The sequence below is a fragment of the Gavia stellata genome, unplaced genomic scaffold (genome assembly GCF_030936135.1).
Source record: "Gavia stellata isolate bGavSte3 unplaced genomic scaffold, bGavSte3.hap2 HAP2_SCAFFOLD_139, whole genome shotgun sequence".
In the NCBI taxonomy this organism is placed as follows: Eukaryota; Metazoa; Chordata; class Aves; order Gaviiformes; family Gaviidae; genus Gavia; species Gavia stellata.
This window is the reverse complement of record NW_026777260.1, coordinates 48,520-71,910: the sequence shown is the minus strand read 5'-3', so window position 1 is coordinate 71,910 and position 23,391 is coordinate 48,520. Positions and strand designations below refer to the sequence as shown.

General features: G+C 50.0%; 1 protein-coding gene across 1 annotated transcript; it reads right to left on the bottom strand.

Moving 5' to 3' along the window:
• Nucleotides 1-351: 351 nt before the first annotated feature.
• LOC132321862 (SUN domain-containing protein 3-like) lies at nt 352-3,141 on the bottom strand. Its single transcript, XM_059835267.1, has 7 exons — nt 3,031-3,141; nt 2,720-2,804; nt 2,468-2,583; nt 2,103-2,285; nt 1,663-1,749; nt 1,349-1,453; nt 352-717 (listed from the first exon to the last, which is right to left on the bottom strand). Exons 1-7 carry the CDS (start codon nt 3,139-3,141, stop codon nt 352-354), a joined length of 1,053 nt encoding a protein of 350 aa, XP_059691250.1.
• Between the last annotated feature and the right edge of the window lie 20,250 nt (nt 3,142-23,391).

Below are 23,391 nucleotides of genomic sequence, written 5' to 3'. Positions count from 1 at the left end.
TGCGTGGCTTTTGCTTTACCTATTAAACTGTCTTTATCTCAACCCACGAGTTTTCTCACTTTTACCCTGCCAATTCTCTCACCCATCCCGCCATAGGGGGAGTGAGCGAGCAGCTGTGTGGTGCTTACTTGCTGGCTGGGGTTAAGCCATGACAACCGCAGACCTCCACGGGCTGCAGGGTGAGAGCCTGCGTCACCATGGTCCTCCCCAGGAGCTGCAGGGGAATCTCTGCTCCCGCACCTGGAGCACCTCTTCCCCTCCTTCTCCCCTGCCCTGGGGGTCTGCAGGGCTGCTTCTCCTACATCTTCTCAAACACCTTATCCCCAGGCACTGCCACTGTCTTTGATGGTCTCAGCTTGGCAGCGGCACCAGCAGGTGTATGATGCCGAGGAAGAGGAGGACGGGTGGGAAGAGAACGGTGAGGAAGTCAGCCAGGGCTGGCAGCAGGCGGGTGAGGAAGATCTTGGCAACAGGGGGCGCGGCTCTCCCCAGGACGAGCAGGGCCGGCAGCACCTGGTCCTGCAGCACAAAGAGGGGCCAGAGCAGGACGAAGAGGAAGAGGAAGGTGGAGCAGAGCAGGACGATGCCGAATGCCTCTGTGAAGCCAAAGGAGAGGATACTGCGCAGCAGCCAGAGGAAGCTTCCACCAGAAGGCTGGTGCCTGCTGTCGTCACCAGCTCCCCTCGCTCCCAACTCGCTCCAGCAAACGTGCTGTGCCTGGGAGAAGCAGAGACAGGGCTGTGTCCTCAGCCTGCCTGGGGCTGCCCAAGGCAGCAGTGGGGCCAGCGCTGCGGGGTCACAGCCCCTTTGGGACGGTCCCCAGGGAGGACCAGGTCTGACCCACCCACCTTTTACAAAGACCAGCCATCACGGAGGAATCCCCCCACAGTCACCGCATTCGGCCCTTCCCAGGGCTCTACCAGCAACTGCTGCTGCCGGCTCTTGTGAGGTCACAGTGGCAACAGGGCAGCCAGGGACTGGGGGGACAGCGTCGGTGTCCTGGGACATGGGGACCATGCCAGTGTCCTGGAATATGGAGACAGTGCTGATGCCCTGCCGGGGACACCTGCCGGTGCTCCCTGTGTCCCGCTGGAAGTTTTGCCAGGGGCTGGAGCTCTACAGCAGAAGGAAAGGGGCCACGGGCAATGGCTCCTGCTGGTGCATCGAGGGCAGCCGTTTACACAGGATGACCTGCCTCCTGCCTCCAAATCGGGCAAAAGCCAGGTCTGAGGCAGACCTCAGACCTTCCTTTTTACAAGGAAGACACACAAGCCAAACTGCCACACATCTTGTTTTATTAGTCTTCTCAAAGGAGCTCTTGAGCCTGCGGGTGGTCATGGTGGCTCGCCGTCTTCCCATGAACCTGTACTCGGTACACACACGTGTACTCTGGGTTTCCCCAGTTGCTTTGCACCTCGAATTTGATGTAGCGAAAGGTCCTGGGAAGCTCCTTCTGTAAAGAAATGGGGGGAGCCATCATTAGGCAGGTGGCAAGAGCCACAGCACATCGCCGGAGCCCCCTCTGCCCACGCTGCCCCTGCCAAGGACCAAACGGCAGCCCTGACGAAGGAGGAAGCAAGGGCAACCAGAGCTCTTTCCTCCACGGACTTGCAGGGAACCGGGCCTTCTTCCCACGCATGCTGCCCACAGCTCTTTCGGTACCTGCACGTGGAATGTCTGAGCCACCTCCTTGTGCACCTCGTAGGTGAATGTCCCCAGAAGAGTTTCTGCCCTTGCCTCATCCACGCCCTCACAGACAAGAGACAAAGGGAGCAGGTCAGGCTCGAGCAGGGCACCAGAAAAAGGGCCCGCCGAGGCCGAACCGGGAAGCCTTGCCCACCTCCCTCGGCTCTAGGGGTAGCCTAGCACAGCTTAGGCTGACTCTGGGTGAGGGTGCTTTGAGCACGTGCTCCAGGATCCTTGGCCATGAAGCAGAGAGAAGCCCCCAGAGGCACAGACCCGCCACGTGCCCCCAGTGGTCCCCCAGGGGAGGTGGTGCCCTGCAGCAGCCAGCCCCAGACAGAGCTCTGAGAGAAGCCGCTGCGAGAAGCATGTCTCTGGTAGAGCTTTTCCCTGGGGCCAGGCCCCGCCCCGAGAAGCACAAGGCAAAGACTTAAGGAGACGGCAAACTCTTTGGGGGTGCTGCTGACTTCTCCGGAAGGAGAGACTGCCCCGGAGATATGCCAGATGGTGAAAGCCCTTGGCCAGATCTGCTCAGGCAGCCGGATGACCATGCGGCCCCGAGATCCTTGGAAAGCCCAGCAGTTGCCAGGGGCAATATGGGGCTGAAACCAGAAAGCCGTGACCATCAGCAGCAAGGCAGTCAAAGAGCCTCGCAGGGGTCAGGACTGCGATGCAGACTGCAGGGCTGAGCAATACGGCTGGCTGGAAGGGAAGCGCTGTGCACTTGGTCTGCCAGCCCAAAAACAGGGAGGTGAGCCATGAGTCAGGACTGCCCTCGTGATACCTGCAAGATCGTCTCTGGAGGGTTTGCAGAAGAGAAGCCGAATGGAGAAAGCCACCAGCTCTTCTTGCCTTGCCCACCGTAACTCTTGGATGTCCTCTCCTCCTCAATGGTGGCACCTGACATGAAGGTGGCCAGAGATTAGGAGTTGAAGTGCCGCATTAGGATGTATTTCTCAGGCTTGACAGCAGAGCTTGGCAGATTTGGGGAGTGCCATACACAAACCGAGGGCAGTGAGGCTTCCCGTCTGCGTACCTATGGCTTCCAGAGCCCAGTCAGGCATCGGGAGGTAGTTTTCAAGCACGTTCTTAATTGCCACCTGAGTCAACTGCAGAATTTCCTGGGGAAAGATTAGGAACAGAGAGATGGCAGTGAACACAAACACATGCACGGGCTGTTCTGCACGAACGCTGAGTCCTAGCACAGAGCCAAGGAGCGCCTCTGTGTCTGAAAAGCCAAGGCAAGACCTGTCAGAAAAGGTGCTGACTTTGAGAGGGCCACGAGGAAGCAGCAGGAGGGAGCCCACAGAGGCAGCGAGGTCTCTGATCTACCCCCAGCACCCTTACCTCTTTCTTCTCCTCTTGGACACCATGGTCTCCAAGGACCTCTCGCACTGCCTGCAGTATGTTCGCCCTGGCAGCAGACACGTGAGCCGCTGTCTCCTTGATCTCCCACATCTTCTGCTCCAGCCAAGCCTGTGAGTTCCTGGAGGCAAAGAGAAAGCAGCTCTTGTCCAGCAGCTGCCCAGCCTCTGCAGGCAGGCTCCAAACACCGTGCAGAGAAGGGTGCTCTGGGCTTGGGTCACTCTCCACCTGCAAGCCCCTTTCCTTCCTCCTGTTTACAAACGGCTCCCTTCCACCACCACGGGTAGCAGATGGGGAAGGTCAGGAGCCCTGGATGCGAGGCGAGTGAGTGCAGGCAGCACGAAGCCAGCTGAGATGGCTCCACAGAGTGCGTTCCTTGGCAAGAAAGCGCTCTTACCCCAGAGACTCCAGCTCCACTTCAGGAAGCCCTGGCGCCTCCTGCAAGATGAAGAGGGGGTGGGATGGATGCAGGCAGCAAAGGCACCTTCTGCCAAAGTGCTCCCCACTTCAGCCTGCGACCCTGCAGAGGTCACTCGGGAAGATCCGTCTCCGCCTTTGCAGGCGTTGGCTTTCCCGCAGCAAGAGGCACTTACGCACAAGGCTCCCTTTCCCCACACCGTTGAGCCCTGGCAGTAGACAACAGCTGTGGGTCACATTGTCAAGAGATGGTTATTTTCCTCAGGAGCTGATCCCTCTCCCCAGGACTGAGGACACCATTTGTGGTCAGGGATACTCACCAGACAGGACGGGAAGCAGCAGGAAAAGGAGCCTCAGGACCCTCCTGCCCTTCTGGTGGGTGTTGCATTGTCTAAAAAGAGAAGGAAGACTCTTGTTAGCAAAGCCCAAGGCTGGGACGCAGGTTTGCCAGGGATCCGTTCAGGAGCTCACTTGCTATGAGGTTCCTGTGCTCAGCACAGCTGCAAGCCCGAGGGCCCCTGGGCCTTTGGGAAGGTCTGGCCCCTTGCACAGCACCCCTGGGACACACAGGCCTCTGGCCTGACACAGGGGCGGCAGTCTGTCCCCGTTCGTCTCTCCCTGGAGAAGGGGCAGGGCCGTGCCCCCGGAATGGAGTTGCTGGGCTGTGCAGCTGCAGGGCAGTAGTGCAGACAGCCCCCATGCTCTGGGGCTGCCTGCTCCTGCCGGGCAGCCAGGCAGCACACAGGGCTTCTGACCTGATCCCTCCCTGCTTTCTGGGCCCTCTTGCACCCACCTGCCTGACCTGGCTGGCATCTCCACAACCCTAGCACCCTGGTGCTGCCCATGATGTCCTCAGGGGGCTACCCAGGAGGCAGTTGCTGTGCCACCTGGGAGGGAGGACCCCTGTGGGTTGGTCCTACTGCAGATCCCTGCAGGAGTGGCCTGGGCACGGGGAGCCCACTGCTGCCCAGGCTCCCCGGGCTGGCATCAAGCAGCCTGCTGTGCAGGTGCCGTCAGGCTGGAGGAGCACCCGGTGCTGACTCCCACCTCTACATACACCCAGGGCTGCTCAGACGCACGCGTGTTCACACGGTGCTAATGGAGATGACTCTGTGCATCGTGGAAATGATCAGCAGCCAGGGGAGGCTGGCTCTCTCTCTCTCGAGTCGTGCTGCTGTCCTGGCCTCATTCCCTGTCTGCCTGCCTCCCTCCTCCCAAGGCTGGGGCCAGCTGCTGTCCCCAGGCCAGGAAGAGCTGCTGCAGGCACCCAGAGCGCTCCCTGGTGAGCCCTGTACGGCCTCCACTGCCTTCCTGGCTGCCCAGGGATGTTCCTTAGCCCACAGCTAAGCTAAGCTGTCACAGTTACTGCAGCAGGATGGAGCTGGGCAACCACTTGGGACTCCCTCCATGTGATCTAAAAGGGACTCGTCCCTCATTTGGCAGAGACAAAAGGCTTTCGAGGCCTAGTGCTGGCATTTGTGAAGAGACTGAGGAGACTACTGCTGCCTTACACCACCTCCAGGCCGAGCTCTCAGGCTGCCCTCGTGTGCGTCCCCTGTCTGTCCCCCACCCACCCCAGCTGATGAGGTGGAAAATACCCTTGGGGAAAGGAGAGGAGGATTTTTCAAACATACCCATTCAGATCACAGAGTCACAGAATCACAGAATCACAGAATCACTACGGTTGGAAAAGACCTGTAAGATCATCAAGTCCAACCTGGGGGGGGGGGAAAAAAAAAAAAAAAAAAAACCACCACAAAAAACAACAAAAAACCAAAAAAAAACTCCACAAACCACCCACGCAAGCCAACCACCACACAACAACAACAAGGCAGAACACACCAAAAACCAACCCACCCAACACCACACAGCACCATGTCCATCAAGCTACATCCCACAATGCCACATCCATATGCTCCTTGAATACCTCCAGGGAGGGTGACTCTACCACCTCCCTGGGCAGCCTATTCCAATGTTTCACTAAGATCGTGGGCCCTCCATGGCTGTCTCTCCGCATCTGCTGAGGTGCAGGCACCAAACATCCTGCTTGCTTGGGAGCAAGCCAGCCACTCTGCGATCTTTGTTCTCTCAAGACCAAGAGTGACAATGGTGCAGGGACAACCCCGATCTTATGCCCTGCTGGGTCTACCTCAGCGCTGACAATGCTTTGTGACATCAACGGCAGTCAGTGATGTCACAACAGAAAGGGCAGCACCACGTTTTGAGGCAAAGTCCAACCTGATGGGGAGCAGGTTTTGCACTCCTCTCCGCAAGGGAAGAAACCCTGCAAAACCAGAACGTCTCCTACCAAGGGGTCAGCTCTTTCAATTCCCACTTGTCCTGGTTTCAGCTGGGACGGAGCTAATTTTCTTCCTAGTAGCTGGTATGGTCCTGTGTTTTGGATTTAGGAGGATAATAATGTTGGTAACACACTGATGGTTTAGTTGTTGCTGAGCAGCGCTTACACTAAGTCAAGGACTTCTCAGCTCCTCACACTGCCCTGCCAGCTGCACAAGAAGCTGGGAGGGGACACAGCCAGGACAGCTGACCCAGCCTGGCCAGAGGGATATTCCATACCATATGACGTCATGCTGAACAAGAAAACAGGGTCGGGGCTGCTGCTCGGGAGCTGGCTGGGCATTGGTCAGCAGGTGGTGAGCAATTGCATTGTGCACCACTTGCTCTGTATATTCTTTTATCATTATTATTTTCTTCCTTTTCTGTCCTATTAGATTGTTTTTATCTCAGCCCATGAGTTTTCCCTTTCTCCAGTCCTCTCCCCCATCCCACTGTGGGGAGTGAATGAGCGGCTGTGCGGTGCTTAATTGCTGGCTGGGGTTAAACCAAGACAGTCCTTTTTGGTGCCCAATGTGGGGCTCAAAGATAGACACAAATCACTGCACCGTGCTGGGGCCTGGCCCATGCTTACCAAGCCCCGTTCAACACTGTTCGGTACCCTCAAGGGGAAGAGAAGGTCTCTAGATCTGACAACAGAATGACAAGCACTGCAGCTACTCAAAACCTGGCAACAGGCACTGTGGCTACTTCAACCTCCCGACAAACACTGTGGCTACTCAAACCCCGGTGAGAGGCACTGTGGCTACTCCAACCACAGCAACAGGCAGTGCAGCTGAAGCAGAGAACCAACCCATGCCGGTATCGGTAACCCCTATACACGAGAAGAAATATTGGAAATATTGGATGCGAAAGCTTGTTTAGTAAGGGGAAAAACTCCTACTAAGAAGGGGAGGGAGGAAGAAGTGGACTAGACAGGCTCCTCCAAAGCAGGGCCATCACAAGAAGAGGTGAAGACTTCTGTCAGGTGTGAAAGAAAGGTGTCCCTTCAAGGAAGATGTCAGGTGTCACCCAGGCAAGTGGACCACCATGGAGAGAGGTATCCAGTACCTGAGGGAGTAAGCCATGCTGGAGGTGATTTATGATGAATTGGACAACAAGCACTTATCCAAAGATCCAGATGAAGTCAGGTGCACACAACCCATGGGGCAGAAGTTTGTATGGAGCGCACCATCATCATATGCCAGCTCATTGGCAGTAATGACCTGGAAAGACAGAGAGAGACAGACGGTGGATGAATTGGCTGGCCAACCCTGGCAATATGAAGAAAGTCTCTCTTCCTCCCCATGGGCCTGCATCTCGCCTGTGCAGAAAATGTCCCAGGAGGACCAGCAATTCAAAGAGGATATGCCCTACGCCCCACCTGTATGGACCAGTATCTCAGCTATTAGGAGTAAATGTTCCTCTGCTCACAAGAGAGGATAGAGTGGGTACACACCTCAGGGCCACCCTGTGGTTTTACCTGCGTGACCAGGGGGAGGAAGGGGACAACCGGCTTTGTTGGCCTGTGTGGATTCGATGGCCTGGCACATCAGACCCACAGCAGTATAAGACTTTAGTGGACACTGGTGCCTGGTGTACCCTCATGCCATCAAGCTATAAAGGGGCAGAAGCCATCTGTATTTCTGGAGTGACAGGGGGATCCCACCAGCTAATGGTATTGGAGGCCGGAGTGAGCCTAACTGGGAATGACTGGCAAGAGCACGCCGTTGTGACTGGACCAGAGGCTCCATGTATCCTTGACAGAGACTGCCTCAGGAGAGGGTATTTCAAGGACCCAAAAGGGTACCGCTGGGCTTTGGTATGGCGGCCTTGGAGACGGAGGATATTAAACAACTGTCTACCTTGCCTGGTCTCTTGGACGACCCTTCTGTTGTGGGGTCGCTGAGGGTTGAAGAACAACGGGTGCCGATCGCTACCACAATGGTGCACCGGTGGCAATATCGCACCGACTGAGACTCCCTGATTCCCATCCATAAGCTGATTCATTGTCTGGACAACCAAGCAGTGATCAGCAAGACTTGCTCATCCTTCAACAGTCCCATGTGGCCAGTGCGAAAGCCTAATGGAGAGGGGAGGCTAACAGCAGACTATTGCGGTCTGGATTAAGTCATGCTGCCGCTGGGGGCTGCCATGCCGGACGTGCTTGAACTTCAGTACTATCTGCAGTCAAAGGCAGCCAAGTGGTATGCCAAAATTGACATCACTAATGCATTTTTCTCAACCCCTTTGGCAGCAGAGTGCAGGCCACAGTTTACTTTCATTTGGTGGGGTGTCCAGTACGCCGTGAACCAACTGCCCCAGGGGTGGAAACACAGCCCTACCATTTGCCATGGGCTGATCCAGACTGCACTGCAACAGGGTGAGGCTCTGGAACACCTGCAATAAATTGATGACATCCAGATGCTCCTTGAACGCTGACAGGCTTGGTGCCTGAGGGAATGAAAAACGGACTCCATAGTCGATGGTAAAAGGAGACGTTTATTGTTTTGCAACATTTCCTTTTATACCTTCTCAACTGATCATACGTGATGCACGCGCGATGCACGCGCCTCTTCTGCTTCTTTAATTGGCTTACGGCTGTTATCACGCAATATTTCATTGGCTGTGGCTACACAAGCTATTTACTCCTTGGATTGTTCTCTACCCTGTTAAGTTCCCTTTTTACCTCCTGGCTTTCTTCCAATGACCTTAGTTTATAGACGTGCTTATCAGCTCAAGGTCACTGGCGTACTGATCTCCTACAGGTGCCGTGACCACTTCCCTGGGGAGCCTGTTCCAGTGACCGTCCACACTCTCAGTGAAGAACCTTTTCCTCATGTCCAGTCTGAACTTCCCCTGAGGCAGCTTCATTCCATTTCCAGGTGTCCTATTGCTGGTGAGCAGAGAGAGGAGATCAGCACCTCCCCCTCCGCTGCCCCCCTTGAGGAAGTTGTAGGCTGCAACGAGCTCACCCCTCAGCCATCTCTTCTCCAAGCTGAACAAAGCAAGTGACCTCAGCCGCTCCTCGGAAGTCTTGCCCGTGAGACCCTTCACCATCTTGGTCGCCCTCCTCTGGACACACTCTCATAGTTTGGTGTCCTTCTTCTATTGAGGCGCCCAAAACTACAAGCAGTCCTCGAGATGGGGGCTGCACCAGCGCAGCGCAGAGTGGGACAATCACCTCCCTCGACCGGCTCGCTGTGCTGTGCTTGATGCACCCCAGCACATGGTCACCTCTCTGGGCTGCCAGAGTGAGAAAGGATAGCACTGAGCTGAGGGAAACACTCTTGCCCAAACACTTACTAGGAGTTTATGCCAAAACCCAGCTAGATGATGCTGAGGAGACCCACCTTGAACCCCCAAGCAGTGCCCGGAAGGAGGAAGAAAGAGGGTATTATGATGAACATTTCTATCAGTTCCCAGGGATTCCCAGGGCCATCAAGAGCTACCTCTCTGGGGCACCGCATGGTTCAGCTACCGATGGTGTGCAGGGTCATCAATAACAAAAACAACACAGCCCATCAGCCTGGGAGTAAGAGCAGTGTGGAGGGAGATCAAAGGGAAGAAGGTTGAGAGTACGTCAAGTCTGCAGAGAGCATAATTCGTACTTGTCTGGCTTAAAGCCGGCACCTCCAGGGAGACCACTGCCAAGGGCTCTGCAGAAGGACACTGTCCATTCCACTCCCCACCCACCACCAAGCTCTCTTGTGTTCACAGTAAACATTTTAAAGTCATTTTTAAGTTTGTGTCTAATCCAAAACACCTGGGTAAGTCTGGCTGCTCTCAGGAAACACCCCAGACTTCACTCTAGGTTGTCAGCACATCAACATTCAGGGATGGAGCACCAGCCACGTCCATTGCCTTTGGGGATTCACAAAATCCAAGCCTGCTGCGTAAACTGTTACTCACAGGATTTGTTCCGCATTGTGACCATTGCTCGTCTCGAGAACAGTGCGGAAAGCTCTGGATGACAAAGGATGTCAGGACGTGCTCCAGAACGAGAAGACCAGTGCCAGAAGACCTCAGTCACCTAATTGCAAAGAAACAACTCTGTCTCAATGAAATGGATACCCAAAAGGAAACCGCCAGAACAGCATCCATCATCCAAACTGTTTCAGTGGTAGCTCTGGAGGCAGACAAACTTACTGTCACTGTCACAGGGCCCCAGTTCACAGCAGTTACAAAGGCCCTTTTGAAAGGCTCAAATGTGTGTCACCTTCTCTGAAGAGGACCTGCTGCTGACCTGTTGCCAGCAGAGCCCTCTGGCTCTCCAGCCCACAATTTCCCACCTTGGAGGCAGGAGTGACCGGATTTCAGTTGCCACTTTAACACACCTCTCTTTGACGAGCTCCTTTTCAGTCCGCTTCTTATCACATCAGTCAGGGTGGGCTCCTTGCCATTCTAGACTGAGCCCAACTTCTCAGTAGGAGGATGACACTGCTGTCCCATTGCTTCCCTATTCTAGAGTATGGAAAAGACATGATACTTAGCAAATAGTAACTCTACCCATAGCGTACAGCGCTGAAGGTATAGACCAGCCCATACTTATATCCTGTATATACATACTCCATTATCTGTCCAGAAAGACAAATCCTAAATGTATTTAATATGCATAGTAACAACAATATTAAAATGTAATATTAATATTAATAGCCAGGTCACCAGGAAATCTCCAGCTGAGACAACCTTTTTCTCTCCAGTGACTGCAAAGGGACGTCTAGACGACTCGATTACATGTAGACATCTGCATTGAGGTGCCTGGTGGTGGGTAAGGACAATCTTGTCCCTTTCTTCACCTAAAATGGAGTGACAACTCATGGAACCTGGCGCGAATGTGAAGGGAGTGTGTCTGGCTGATCGAGGGTCTCCTTCCAGAAGTACTGGCAACACCAATATGTCATCCATGCAGAAACAGAGCCTTTCACTGACGATGGTCGCCCTTCTTCTCTGTACCAGTGCAGGGAGCTCAACACCTCTGAGTGTGACTGGCTGTGTGAAAGGGTGAGCAGTGGGAAGGACAGTCCTGGGCAGGGAGTGTTTTAGGGCACTGGACTCCATATGAGATGTAAACATGATGTTTTTAATATTATAGGCCTGATTATGACAGAACAGTTCAGAAAATGTCAAAAAAACCCAATGACGCTATTGCATTAAAGGACAAGGCAATTTGGCAGAAAATGAACCCCCTTGCGTTCCAACTTGTCCTCAGATATCAGAGGGGCTGGGGGCGGCTAGGGTTAGATTCTGAGTGATGCCCAATTCTCTGTGTTACAAGTCTGGTCGCGTTCAACGTATTGAACTCTCACGATTACGGATGCACTCATAACACTGCACACTTTCAGTCTAGTCGTGTTCCATGAACTAGCACGGCCACAATTAAGGGATTTGGTGGTGTTCAATGAGAACTCTCATGGCTAGATTAACTAATAGTGCAGTTTATTGAAGCAACAGATACACAAGTTCTTTTGGATTGCTGGTGATAAAATTACTGCTTGCAAAGCATGTGCAAATACCAAGAATATGAGTAATATAGCCTGGCTACAAACGTGTTAAGTTATAAAGCGACTCTATAGAGATTTCTAAGTTTCCCAGGGAAGCACTTGGTATAACCAAGTGTTCGAATCTTACCCAAAGGCGTTCCTGTGGGGGGGAAGAGAGGCTCAGCCCGTCGACTGATCCCAGGTGTCAAAGGTGGTCTGCGATGGTATCTTCCCTGGCATCCTTCCTCTCTTAAGCCATTTTTATGTTATTTGTCCTTACAGGTGGAGCTTGAGTGACTGTAGTCATACATACCTCTATTGTAATTGGTGTAAAAGTTTCTCATTTACTTTTAAAGGTATAGACTAAGAAAAATTCAGAGCGCAAGCTCAGTGAGGGGTGGTCGCACCTTGGAGGTGGGTAGCTTTGGGATGGAGGTGTGTTTTCTTGTATTATAATGAGATTATAATGAGCAAAGTTCACCCAAAGGATAGTATTTTGTCGAAAAATGACAGACTGTTGGCTCAGGGTGGTAAATATGCAGCTCAGGGTAGTAAATATGCAGCTTGTCAGTTCCATAGTACCTTCCAGTTCCCATCTTATCACAGAGCCTGGCCGCAGTGTCTCCACTCCGCTCCACCCTCCGTGTAGTTTCTCTTAGAGTCAGCGCACCAAACTCCCCTGGTGTTGCCAACATCTAAGGTTGCCTAGGGAACTTCTGTGGGATGGATTCCTTGCATATTCGCCACACTCCACCCTGAAGATTTCTTCAATGCTGTACCTTTAATATAAATTTAATTCCTAAATTACCTCCAGCAAATATTCCACAGAAGCAACGAAGAAATGAAGGAAACAATGGAAAAGGGAAGGAAATGTTCAACTTCACTTCTCAACTTCTAAAACTCTTGGTGGTTTTGGTTTTTGGTTTGCTTTTCTATACTGGTCTTTGGAAGGAATATGTGTGATGTTTTGGTTTTAAAAGCAAAGGCACCTCAAGCACCATGGTGCAGGGTGCAGGTACAGGGACACAGATCCCTGGTAGTAGTGTAGGTGCCCTGGGACCCTCTGCCCAGGCTCCACCTGCGTCTCCCAGGACACTTATCATCAGACAGCAGAGCTCTGCCTGAAAATCTGAGGCATTTTTACACAGTTATTAATTTGTATCATTTCTTTTGCTTGCTTGCAGTTAGGAAAATCCCTTCTGTGCCTCTTTACAGCCAGTTGTCTAAGCAAAGCAGGTGGGAGCTGCTACAAAGGAGCTGTAACTTCCAGCTGCAGACCTCACTGGAGGAGTCTGATGTAAGGAAAAGGGATGGAATTCCCAGGTGGCCAATGAGAGAAATGACTGTTTCTCCTGCCTGTCCAGATCTCCTGGAGGAGACACCGTGGATCAATATCTATCGGAGAATGCTGCTATCACCTCTTCTTTAAACTCAAAAGTCACAAAATATAGCTTTGAAAATAAAAAAAAATCCATTTTTAAAAGGTGCTCTTTGAAATCTTCCTCCTGAACTACGCTATGAAACCTCTCCAATGATCTGTAAAAGGCTTGAAGGCTTTAAGAGAATTGTGAAGGGGATATGCATCTTCAGGGCTTTGTGCATTGTAACGAGCCCCAGGGTGCATTTGGGGCTGAGTCCTTGAACCTCAGGTACTGAGAGGAGATTGCACAACCCTTTCATAGGTCAAAGTCAGAAGCAAAACTCTGAAGTATCAGACATATCTTGAAGCATTAATGAACACGGAAATTAGGATTTGTGCCCTCAAATGATGCTTCGATACCAAAAAAAAAGTCTTTGCACCCTAGAAATGGGTCTTGGGAGGCTCAAAATAGGCGTTGGGCTCTCCAAATTGTGGACCGAATCATGAAAATGAGGCTTTGGTCCCTGAAAAGGAGGCTTTGGAAGCTACAGATGAGCCTTTGGACCCTATACATAAGGCTTTGGCCTCTAAAACTGAGGCTTTGGAACTTCACAATCAGACTTTGGGCTTTAAAAATGAAACTCCGGGCCCTTAAAATCACAGAATAGTAGAAATATAGAATTGTGTAAGTCGGTAATCATTGAGACTTTGAAACTTAAAAGGGGGTTTGGAATATATAAATAAGGGTTTGTACCCTAAAAATGAGGGTTTGGGACCATACAAATGAGGCTTTCAACCGTACAATCAAAGTTTTGGAAAATGAGCCTGGGGGACAAAGTGCCATGCCCGATCCCTTGACAATGACAGGGACTCACATATGAGGATGGCGACACTCCTGAAGGGCCGGGCGCTGGCAGCGGCTGGGGGGAGAGGGGTTTTGATCACCTAGTAAAAGTGCCAACATACAGTTGCTCTCCTGCTCAATATGCCCAGAGCTCAAAAGAGAAACGGCAAATGTCCAGGAATTGAACCTACGCTAAAGGTGCCAGCACTGAAAGGTGTTGCTGGCCCTCACCTCCCACTACTAACCTCTCAAATGAACCACAAACACTTGGGCTCTGAGCTTTTTAGACTATTATATTTGCCAACATATACCCGCTCTCCTGATCAACCTGCCAAGAGCTCAACACAGAAAGTGCAAATGTCCAGCGATTGCTCCTACTCGAAAAGTGCCAGCACTGAAAGCTGTTGCTGGCCCCCACCTCCCCCTGCTAACCTCTCAAAGGAACCACAAACACTGGGGTTCTGAACTTTTTTGGACTATGAAAAGTGCCAACAGGCACTCGCTCTCCTGCTCAACCTGCCCAGAGCTCACCACCGAAACTGCAAACGTCCAGCGATTGCTCGTACTAGAAACTTGCCAGCACTGAAAGCTGTTGCTGGCCCTCACCTCCCCCTGCTAACCTCTCAAATGAACCACAAACGCTTGGGTTCAGAACTTCTTTGGACTATTAAAAGTGCCAGCATACACTCGCTCTCCTGCTCAACCTGCCCAGAGCTCAACACCGAAACTGCAAACGTCCAGCGATTGCTCCTTCCCTAAAGGTGCCAGCACTGAAAGCTGTTGCTGGCCCTCACCTCCCGCTGCTAACCTCTCAAATGAACTGCAAACACTTTTGCTCTGAACTTGTTTAGAGTGTGAAATGTGCCAACATATACTCACTGTCCTGCTCAACCTGCCCAGAGCTCAACACTGAAACTGCAAACGTCCAGCGATTTCTCCTACCCTAAAGGTGCCAGCACTGAAAGCTGTTCCTGGCCCTCACCTCCCCCTGCTAACCTCTCAAATGACCACAAACTCTGGGGCTCTGACCTTATTTGAACTATTAAAACTGCCAACATACACTCGCTCTCCTGCTCAACCAGCCCAGACCTCAACACCGAAACTGTAAACGTCCGGCGAGTGGTCCTACTAGGAACTTGCAGGCACTGAAAGCTGTTGCTGGCCTTCATCTCCCCCTGCTAACCTCTGAAATGAACCACAAACACTTGGTCTCTGAACTTGTTTGGACTATTAAAAGTGCCAACATACACTCCGTCTCCTGCTCAACCAGCCCAGAGCTCCACACCGAAACTGCAAACCTCCGGCGAGTGGTCCTACTAGAAACTTGCCAGCACTGAACGCTGTTGCTGGCCCTCATCTCCCACTGCTAACCTTGCAAATCAACCTCAAACTCTTGGGCTCTGACGTTGTTTGGATTATGAAAAGTGCCAGCATACACTCGCTCTCCTGCTCAGCCTGCCCAGAGCTCAACACCGAAACTGCAAACGTACAGCAATTTCTCCTACTCTAAAGGTGCCAGCACTGAAAGCTGTTGCCGGCCCTCACCTCCCACTGCTAACCTCTCAAACGAAAAACAAACTCTTGGACTCTGACCTTGTTTGGACTATTAAAAGTGCCAAAATGCAATCGCTCTCCTGCTCAAACTGCCTAGAGCTCAACACTGATACAGCAAACTAGAAACTTGCCAGCACTGAAAGCTATTGCTGGCCCTCATTTCCCACTGCTAACCTCTGAAATGAACAACAAACTCGTGGGCTCTGAATTAGTTTCGACTACTAAAAGTGTCAGCATAGACTCGCTCTCCTGCTCAACCTGCCCACAGCTCAACACCGAAACTGCAAACGTCCAATGATTGCTCCTACATTAAAGGTGCCAGCAGTGAAAACTGTTGCTGGCCCTCACCTCCCCCTGCTAACCTCTCAAATGAACCACAAACACTTGGGCTCTGAACTTGTTTGGACTATGAAAAGTGCCAACATACACTCGATCTCAGTCTCAACCTGCCCAGAGCTCAACACCGAAACTGCAATCGTCCAGTGATTGCTCCTACCCTAAAGGTGCCAGCACTGAAAGCTGTTGCTGGCCCTCACCTCCCACTGCTAACCTCTCAAAAGAACCATCAATTCTTGGGCTCTGAATGTGTTTGGACTATAAAAAGTGCCAACATACACTCACTCTCCTGCTCAACCTCCCCAGTACTCAACACATAAAATGCAATCGTCCAGTGATTGCTCCTACTAGAAACTTGCCAGCACTGGAAGTTGTTGCTGACCCTCATTTCCCCCTGCTAACCTCTCAAATGAACCACAAACTCTTGGGCTCTGCACTTGTTTAGAATAGGAGAAGTGCCAACATACACTCGCTCTCCTGCTCAACCTGCCCAGAGCTCAACAGTGAAACTGCAAACGTCCAGCAATTGCTCCTACCCTAAAGCTGCCAGAACTGATAGCTGTTGATGGCCCTCACCTCCCACTGCTACCCTCTCAAATGAGCCACAAACTCTTGGGCTCTAACATTGTTTGGACTGTTAAAAGTGCCAACATACACTCGCTCTCCTGCTCAACCTGCCCAGAGCTCAACACCAAAACTGTAAACGTCCAGCAATTGGTCCTACCCTAAAGGTGCCAGCACTGAAAGCTGTTGCTGGCCCTCACCTCCCACTGCTAACCTCTCAAATGGACCTCAAACTATTGGGCTCTGACTTCGTTTGGACTATTAAAAGTGCCAACATACACTCGCTCTCCTGCTCAACCTGCCCAGATGTGGAGGAATGGCTTAGTAAGAAGGGACACGATCTGATTCCCATGAGCAACCCAGTCTTTGATGAGAGGGAAGGCTCGGAGGAAACCGTTAACTGTCCTTGAAAGCCTGTTGTGATAAGAAACAGTGGAATCACAGAATCACAGAATCACAGAATCAGTACGGTTGGAAAAGACCTGTAAGATCATCGAGTCCAACCTGGGGGGGGGGGGGGGGGGGGGGAACCCACAACACACAACATCAAAAAACCCACAAAAAAAAAAAAAAAAAAACCAAACCACAACACAACCACAAAACCCACGCCACACAACAACAATAACAAGCCACAACCCACCCAACACCACACAGCACCATGTCCATCAAGCTACATCCCACAATGCCACATCCACACGCTCCTTGAATACCTCCAGGGAGGGTGACTCTACCACCTCCCTGGGCAGCCTATTCCAGTGTCTCACCACTCTCTCAGTGAAGAACTTTTTCCTAATGTCTAGCCTGAACCTCCCCTGTCGCAACTTGAGGCCATTTCCTCTAGTCCTGTCACTATTCACTTGGGAGAAGAGACCAACACCCACCTCTCTGCAACCCCCTTTCAGGTAGTTGTAGAGAGCGATGAGGTCTCCCCTCAGCCTCCTCTTCTCCAGGCTAAACAACCCCAGCTCGCTCAGCCGCTCCTCATAAGACTTGTGTTCCAGACCCCTCACCAGCTTCGTCGCCCTTCTCTGGACACGCTCCAGCACCTCAATGTCCTTCTTGTAGTGAGGGGCCCAAAACTGAACACAGTATTCGAGGTGCGGCCTCACCAGAGCCGAGTACAGAGGCATGATCACCTCCCTGCTCCTGCTGGCCACACCATTTCTGATGCAAGCCAGGATGCCGTTGGCCTTCTTGGCCACCTGGGCACACTGCTGGCTCATATTCAGCCGGGTGTCGATCAACACCCCCAGGTCCTTTTCTGCAGGGGAACTTTCCAGCCACTCATCCCCAAGCCTGTAGCGTTGCCTGGGGTTGTTGTGGCCGAAGTGTAGAACCCGGCACTTGGCCTTATTGAACTTCATCCCGTTGGCCTCAGCCCATCGATCCAGCCTGTCCAGATCCCTCTGCAGAGCCTTCCTACCCTCAAGCAGATCAACACTCCCTCCCAACTTGGTGTCATCTGCAAACTTGCTGAGGGAGCACTCTATCCCCTCATCCAGATCATCAATGAAGATATTAAACAAGACCGGTCCCAAAACCGAGCCCTGGGGGACTCCGCTTGTGACCGGCCGCCAGCTGGATTTCACCCCATTCACCACAACCCTCTGGGCTCGGCCATCCAGCCAGTTTTTTACCCAGCGAAGAGTGTACCTGTCTAAACCACAGGCCGCCAGCTTCTCTAGGAGAATACTGTGGGGAACAGTGTCAAAGGCTTTGCTGAAGTCCAGGTAGACAACATCAACAGCCTTCCCCTCATCCACTAGGCGGGTCACCTGGTCATAGAAGGAGATCAGGTTGGTCAAGCAGGACCTGCCTTTCATGAACCCGTGCTGCCTGGGCCTGATCCCTTGGGTAACCTGCACGTGTCCCGTGAGCGCCCTCAAGATGAGCCTCTCCATAACCTTCCCCGGCACCGAGGTCAGGCTGACAGGCCTGTAGTTCCCCGAATGGTAAACAAGAAGAAGGAGCTATATCCACGAAGAGGAGAAGTGCTCCTGTGCGTGCACAAGAGCACTGTACCACTCACACTCGCCACCCTGGCGCGTGAACAGAGGCTGTAAGCCAATTATACAACTGTTGCGGACGCGTGTTCTTGGCATCTGTCTATATATACTCTGTAAGCCTGAATAAAGGGGAGAACGACTATACTCATATTGAGATTTCATCGTTACTCCGGGTGGTTCTCCCTCTCCAACACCCAGAGCTCAACACCGAAACTGCAAACGTCCAGCAATTGCTCCTACCCTAAAGGAGCCAGCACTGAAAGCTGTTGCTGGCCCTCACCTCCCCCTGCTAACCTCTCAAATGAACAGCAAACACTTGGCCTCTGAACTTGTTTAGACTATGAAAAGTGCCAACATACACTCGCTCTCCTGCTCAACCTGACTAGAGCTCAACACCGAAACTGCAAACGTCCAGCAATTGCTCCTACCCTAAAGGTGCCAGCACTGAAAGCTGTTGCTGGCCCTCACGTCCCCCTCCTAACCTCTCAAATGAACTGCAAACTCTTTTACTCTGAACTTGGTTGGACTATGAAAAGTGCCAACATACACTCACTGTCGTGCTCAACCTGCCCAGAGCTCACCACCGAAACTGCAAACGTCCAGCGATTGCTCCTACTAGAAACTTGCCATCACTGAAAGCTGTTGCTGGCGCTCACCTCCCCCTGCTAACTTCTCAAATGAACCGCCAAATCTTGGTCTCTGAACTTGTTTGGACTATTAAAAGTGCCAACATACACTCGCTCTCCTGCTCAACCTGCCCAGAGGTCAACACCAAAACTGCAAATGTCCAACGATTGCTCCTGCCCTAAAGGTGCCAGTGAAAGAACAAAGTCGGTACCGAGCCCGCGATCGGGACGGTTTTCTGAGATGAATAACTCAATAACAACTAGTTTGTTATTAAGCAGGCATTTTTTAATACAGCGCTGGGCAGCACTGGGGATTCGTCCACCACGAGTGCTCCAACGGGTTAGCAAAGCACCTCAGTTCATATACAGAAAAATCATACATATTCATCAGAATTCTAAAAAGGGCGGTCTTATGTGGATGAGTTCCCGGAATTCATTTGCATAGTCCAAGCATGCGCAGTAAAATTAGGGTTAGGGTCTTTTCACCCTCTGGTGGTCGTTCATAGTCTTCCTCACACTGTCCGCTAATTGAACTTCGGGCTTCCTTTGTCCATACATGGTCATGGAATTGGCTCATCCATCCTTTGGCCTCGGAATGTTACAAAAGGGTCAGTTTGAACTAGTTCTTTAGCACTTAGCTTGAAACAAACGTCCTGACTCCCTGTTATCAATGATATACTCAGGAGGCATAACGAGCTACCTCAAGGCCCATTTGATCTTGTCAGGAAGGGAGTTACACGTCTTGAAACATCCTATTATCAACTCTGCTCAGCAAATAACTAAAACTATGCAAGTAAAGCTTTTATGTATCAGAGCAGGGTCTCAGCCGGGGACCATCAGTGATTTAACCCTTCATTCATTCCCCCCTTTTCTTTAAACTTTGTAAATTCTTTTACAAAGATTCTAAATTGTCATATTTCATTACCTTAGGCAAAGCCCAAACTCTCACAGTCAGCTTTTTCAGCCTATACCACAAGAGGCAATTGACGGCTGTTAGTATGATAACAAATACCAACAGTATCAAAAGTGGATGAACTAAAACATTCAAAGTTTGTTTTGCAGAGGGTGAGTATCCTGAAAAGGTATCCCACCAATGATGGGCAGTATCAGATTCAATTTGACTAGATAGTCCAACAAGTTTGTCTCTAGTTATAATTTCTTTAGAGATAAACTTGCATGACTTAAATTTAAGCTCTCATAATGCCAAAACATTGCCACTTGCTCCTCTGTATATGCAAAGAATGAGTATGTTTGCCCATGCCAAGTTAAATGAATGGGGTGGTCACGTTATATTCTTCAACTATTGATTGATTGTTAGTCACCAAGCACACATTTCTAGCATTAACCTCTACAAACATTTTGAACACATTAGGAGAAAGGATTGTCTGTTTACAACTATTAAGAGAATGTTCTAACAAGCAGGGTTCATATAATTGGGATTGTTGTCCACACAAAAGGCCGTCAGGGGTGGTCTCGCGAAGATCTAAATCGTATGTTTTATTACTATTCCCAATATACTTCCCTCGGAATCCCAGTAACCAATATTCTACATTCTCTTGACTCGAAAAGAGTGTTGGCAGAATTAAAAATTTACACATTATTTCTGGGTCGGTTACATTATAGAATATCAATTTTCCTGCACACCACATATCATACATTAATATTTGTTTTGGATCAGTCTTACAGACGTGGGTCCTATGGGTTGGGATTTCCATGATCCACCGGGCGCTTTCTTAATTCTCGAATAGTGGATCCAAGCAGCGTGCTTCTCAAGCTTGACTGCAGTGTAGGTTGTGAGTAGAACTTGAAAGGGGCCGCTCCATTTCTCTCCAAGAGGATCACCTGAAATATTTTTAACGTAAACCCAATCCCCAGTTTAAACAAATGCACCGGGGAATCCAAACCCCATGCTCTAGTGGACATTACTAATTTATTTACTTTTTGTAATTGCTTCCCCAATGCAATCAGATATTGTTGTATATTAATTTCTCCTACTTGGGTGAGATCTTGCCCTTGATACCTAGTTTGAAATAGTCTTCTGTACAAAATTTCAAAAGGACTCAGTTTTCCTTTAGTCCTTGGTTTGACTCGGAGCCTTAGTAACACAATAGAGAGGGCATCTATCTGCCAATTTTGACCTGGAACTTTCCCTTTATCAATACTTCCAAATTTTACACGATTTTCTACTTTTGGATTATTCTTTAAGCATGTCTCACATCTATCACCTATGGTTTTCACAGTTTGAAACAAATTCCCGGCCACCATTTGCTTTGTAAGGGAATTATACAAAGCTTCAGTTCCCCAATGGGTCTTGTCATGTTCTGTTTTCACCAGTTTCCATAATATTCTAAAGGGAACTATTATTCTAGTATCTTTTAATTTCGCCCAACCTGATGATTCAGCTTCTGCTTCCAAATCTTTAATTAATCTAAGATCCTTTTCATCATAATCGACCACTTTTCATCATAATCGACCAAGTCTGGTAGTGGCAAAGCTCTTTCAGGAACCAAACTTAATACCTCACCTTGTTCGGCCGCTCTTTTTGCCTCATAATCTGCCAATTTATTCCCCACTTCCTGAGCAGTGTTACCCTTTTGGTGCCCTTTGCAATGCATAATTGCAACCACCGAAGGCAATTGTACCACATCCAAAAGTCTTAGGATCACGTCAGCATGAACCGTAAGTCCATAATTATAAATCCATAATCGGCACCAACCTGTCATTCCCAAAAAGGTTCGAAGCTCTTTTACCGTGGTTGGTTCTGGAGTCCTGCAAATAGCTTCTTTTCGGTCTTTTCCGAGCTGTCTCTGTCCCTTGGAAATCACAAATCCCAAGTATATTACTTCTTTCTTCAGGATCTGGGCTTTCTGTAATGAGACTTGGTAACCACTTAGTCCAAGAAAATTCAACAAACTCACAGTCCATTCTTTACATTCTTCATTCGTTTCTGTGGCTATCAAAATATCATCCACATATTGCAAAAAATTCCCATTTCCTGGAGGTCTTTCCCAGGCCTCTAATTCTTTAGCTAATTGATTTCCAAATATTGTGGGGCTGTTTTTAAATCCTTGAGGTAGCACTGTCCAGGTTAGTTGGGTTTTTCGTCCTGAATCAGGGTTTTCCCATTCAAAGGCAAATAACTTGTGGCTTTCAGGGGCCAAGGTGAGGCAAAAGAATGCATCTTTCAGATCTAATACTGTGAACCATTCACAGGTTTCCTTTAAATTAGTCAATAAGGTGTATGGGTTTGCCACTACCGGGTGTAAATCTTCCACTATCTTATTTATTGCCCTCAGGTCTTGTATTAATTGAGGCTTTTTGACAGGTAGAATAAGAGTGTTATATTCTGAAGAACATTCAATTAATAATTCAAATTTTATAAACTCTTCTATAATGTTTTTCACTCCTCGCCTGTCTTCCAATTTCAGAGGATACTGCTTCACCCTAACAGGTCATGCTCCCTCTTTGAGTTTAACAACAACCAATTCTGCATTTTTAGCCTTTCCAGGTATCCCTGAGGCCCATACTCCTGGGTATACCTGGTCTTTTATTTCTTGTGGAATTCTTTCTTCCCTAATTGGGGGTTCAGTAAGAGCCAAACTTAAAATTTCAATGTGGTTTTCTTCTGGTATTTTAAATTCAATTCCTGCATTTCTAAATCTTATTTTGGCATTCAGTTGTTCTAATAAGTCCCTTCCCAAAAGTGGTTTAGGAGCCTCAGGCAGGTAGAGGAATTTATGAATCCCTACGCTTTTCCCAATTTTGAATTTTAATGGTTTCAGAAAGAACGCCTTCTCAACCTGTCCAGTTGCTCCTACAATATTAACAGTTTGCCTACTCACAGGTAATAAGGTCTGATTCAACACTGAAAACATAGTACCTGTATCTATTAAAAATTCTACAGGTTTCTTTTCTTTCCCTAGCTGAACTTTTACCAAGGGCTCCGCTAGGGAAGATTGCCCTGGTCCCCATCAATCATCTTCTACATCTGTTACCATCACCGGGTTGCCCAGCCTCGGACAATCCCTTTTCCAATGCCCCACTTGCTTGCAGTAAACACACTGATCTTTCAGGAGGGGTTGATTTCCCCCAGGTGGGGCACTTACACCGCTTCTCGTGGCCCCCCTTCCTCCAACAGTGTTGTTTCTTGATGGGTTCCGAGGGGGTACCTGGCCCCCTGTGGTGCGTAAGGCAGCCACTGTAGCATTGGCAATTGTTTTGCTCATTACACTCCCTTTCTGACTATCCCTATTCCGCCACACTTGCCAGGCAGCCTCCAACAATTTCGCCAAATCTCTCATATCTGTCCCTTGCACTTTCTGTAACTTTCTCCTGATATCATCCGCCGACTGTCCCAAAAACAGGAATATCAAATGACCCTTTCCCTCCTGAGAGGTAGGGTCTAAAGGGGTATATTTCTGCATTCCTTCTTTTAATTGGTTCAAAAATTCAGTAGGGGATTCTTTTTTATCTTGTTTAATTACATACAACTTAGACCAATTCACTGATTTTGGGACAGCATTTCTTGTTCCATAAGCAATCCATTCCCTGTACCGCACTAACAAATTCCGGTCTCCCGTCTGATTAGGGTCCCAACCGGGATTAGTAATCGGATCCACTGTTCCTGGCAGAGTTCCAGCCAAAACCAGAGCCTGTACCTGGGTTCTAGCCACTCTCACAACCATCTGCTTCTCTCACTCACTAAACACCGCATCCAACATTGCATCCACATCCTCCCAATCAGGGTCCTGATTCTTCAACCCCCAACAGCACCAGCATCTCCTTCTCTATCACCTTCTTCTGGTGGAGGCAAGCAATC